The sequence below is a fragment of the Protopterus annectens genome, chromosome 5.part0 (assembly GCF_019279795.1).
Source record: "Protopterus annectens isolate FY-2018-M chromosome 5.part0, PAN1.0, whole genome shotgun sequence".
NCBI classification, from domain to species: Eukaryota; Metazoa; Chordata; order Ceratodontiformes; family Protopteridae; genus Protopterus; species Protopterus annectens.
Window position 1 is genome coordinate 348,103,648 of NC_056735.1, and position 2,611 is coordinate 348,106,258.

A 2,611-nucleotide genomic window follows, 5' to 3' on the forward strand; every position below is an offset into this window, starting at 1 on the left:
TCAACATGGGAAACTGCACCAAAACCACCTAAGCTAGAGACACCAGTGCTAGCAAAAGAAACATCCTCAACATGGGGAACTGCACCAAAACCACCTAAGATAGAGATACCAGTGCTAGCAAAAGAAACATCCTCAACATGGGGAACTGCACCAAAACCACCTAAGATAGAGATACCAGTGCTAGCAAAAGAAACATCCTCAACATGGGGAACTGCACCAAAACCACCTAAGCTAGAGATACCAGTGCTAGCAAAAGAAACATCCTCAACATGGGAACTGCACCAAAACCACCTAAGATAGAGATACCAGTGCTAGCAAAAGAAACATCCTCAACATGGGGAACTGCACCAAAACCACCTAAGCTAGAGACACCAGTGCTAGCAAAAGAAACATCCTCAACATGGGAACTGCACCAAAACCACCTAAGATAGAGATACCAGTGCTAGCAAAAGAAACATCCTCAACATGGGGAACTGCACCAAAACCACCTAAGATAGAGATACCAGTGCTAGCAAAAGAAACATCCTCAACATGGGGAACTGCACCAAAACCACCTAAGCTAGAGACACCAGTGCTAGCAAAAGAAACATCCTCAACATGGGGAACTGCACCAAAACCACCTAAGATAGAGATACCAGTGCTAGCAAAGAAACATCCTCAACATGGGGAACTGCACCAAAACCACCTACGATTAGAGATACCAGTACTAGCAAAAGAAACATCCTCAACATGGGGAACTGCACCAAAACCACCTACGATTAGAGATACCAGTACTAGCAAAAGAAACATCCTCAACATGGGGAACTGCACCAAAACCACCTAAGCTAGAGACACCAGTGCTAGCAAAAGAAACATCCTCAACATGGGGAACTGCACCAAAACCACCTAAGATAGAGATACCAGTGCTAGCAAAAGAAACATCCTCAACATGGGGAACTGCACCAAAACCACCTAAGATAGAGATACCAGTGCTAGCAAAAGAAACATCCTCAACATGGGGAACTGCACCAAAACCACCTAAGACAGAGATACCAGTGCTAGCAAAAGAAACATCCTCAACATGGGGAACTGCACCAAAACCACCTAAGCTAGAGATACCAGTGCTAGCAAAAGAAACATCCTCAACATGGGGAACTGCACCAAAACCACCTAAGATAGAGATACCAGTGCTAGCAAAAGAAACATCCTCAACATGGGGAACTGCACCAAAACCACCTAAGATAGAGATACCAGTGCTAGCAAAAGAAACATCCTCAACATGGGGAACTGCACCAAAACCACCTACGATTAGAGATACCAGTACTAGCAAAAGAAACATCCTCAACATGGGGAACTGCACCAAAACCACCTAAGCTAGAGACACCAGTGCTAGCAAAAGAAACATCCTCAACATGGGGAACTGCACCAAAACCACCTACGATTAGAGATACCAGTACTAGCAAAAGAAACATCCTCAACATGGGGAACTGCACCAAAACCACCTAAGCTAGAGACACCAGTGCTAGCAAAAGAGACATCCTCAACATGGGGAACTGCACCAAAACCACCTAAGCTAGAGATACCAGTGCTAGCAAAAGAAACATCCTCAACATGGGGAACTGCACCAAAACCACCTAAGATAGAGATACCAGTGCTAGCAAAAGAAACATCCTCAACATGGGGAACTGCACCAAAACCACCTACGATTAGAGATACCAGTACTAGCAAAAGAAACATCCTCAACATGGGGAACTGCACCAAAACCACCTAAGCTAGAGACACCAGTGCTAGCAAAAGAAACATCCTCAACATGGGGAACTGCACCAAAACCACCTAAGCTAGAGATACCAGTGCTAGCAAAAGAAACATCCTCAACATGGGGAACTGCACCAAAACCACCTAAGCTAGAGATACCAGTGCTAGCAAAAGAAACATCCTCAACATGGGGAACTGCACCAAAATCACCTAAGATAGAGATAACAGTGCTAGCAAAAGAAACATCCTCAACATGGGGAACTGCACCAAAACCACCTAAGATAGAGATACCAGTGCTAGCAAAAGAAACATCCTCAACATGGGGAATTGCACCAAAACCACCTAAGCTAGAGATACCAGTGCTAGCAAAAGAAACATCCTCAACATGGGGAATTGCACCAAAACCACCTAAGCTAGAGATACCAGTGCTAGCAAAAGAAACATCCTCAACATGGGGAACTGCACCAAAACCACCTACGATTAGAGATACCAGTGCTAGCAAAAGAAACATCCTCAACATGGGGAACTGCACCAAAACCACCTAAGATAGAGATACCAGTGCTAGCAAAAGAACCATCCTCAACATGGGGAACTGCACCAAAACCACCTAAGCTGGAGATACCAGTGCTAGCAAAAGAAACATCCTCAACATGGGTAACTGCACCAAAATCACCTACGATTAGAGATACCAGTACTAGCAAAAGAAACATCCTCAACATGGGGAACTGCACCAAAACCACCTAAGACAGAGATACCAGTGCTAGCAAAAGAAACATCCTCAACATGGGGAACTGCACCAAAACCACCTAAGATAGAGATACCAGTGCTAGCAAAAGAAACATCCTCAACATGGGGAATTGCACCAAAACTACAGGAC

The 2,611-nt window shown here is 44.6% G+C and overlaps 1 protein-coding gene across 1 annotated transcript; it reads left to right on the top strand.

Moving 5' to 3' along the window:
- The first annotated feature begins 400 nt into the window (after positions 1-400).
- Positions 401-2,279, top strand: LOC122802158 (extensin-like). The gene is made up of 2 exons (XM_044071833.1): positions 401-770; positions 1,690-2,279. The coding sequence occupies exons 1-2, from the start codon at positions 401-403 to the stop codon at positions 2,277-2,279; spliced, it is 960 nt and encodes a 319-aa protein (XP_043927768.1).
- The last annotated feature ends 332 nt before the right edge of the window (positions 2,280-2,611 follow it).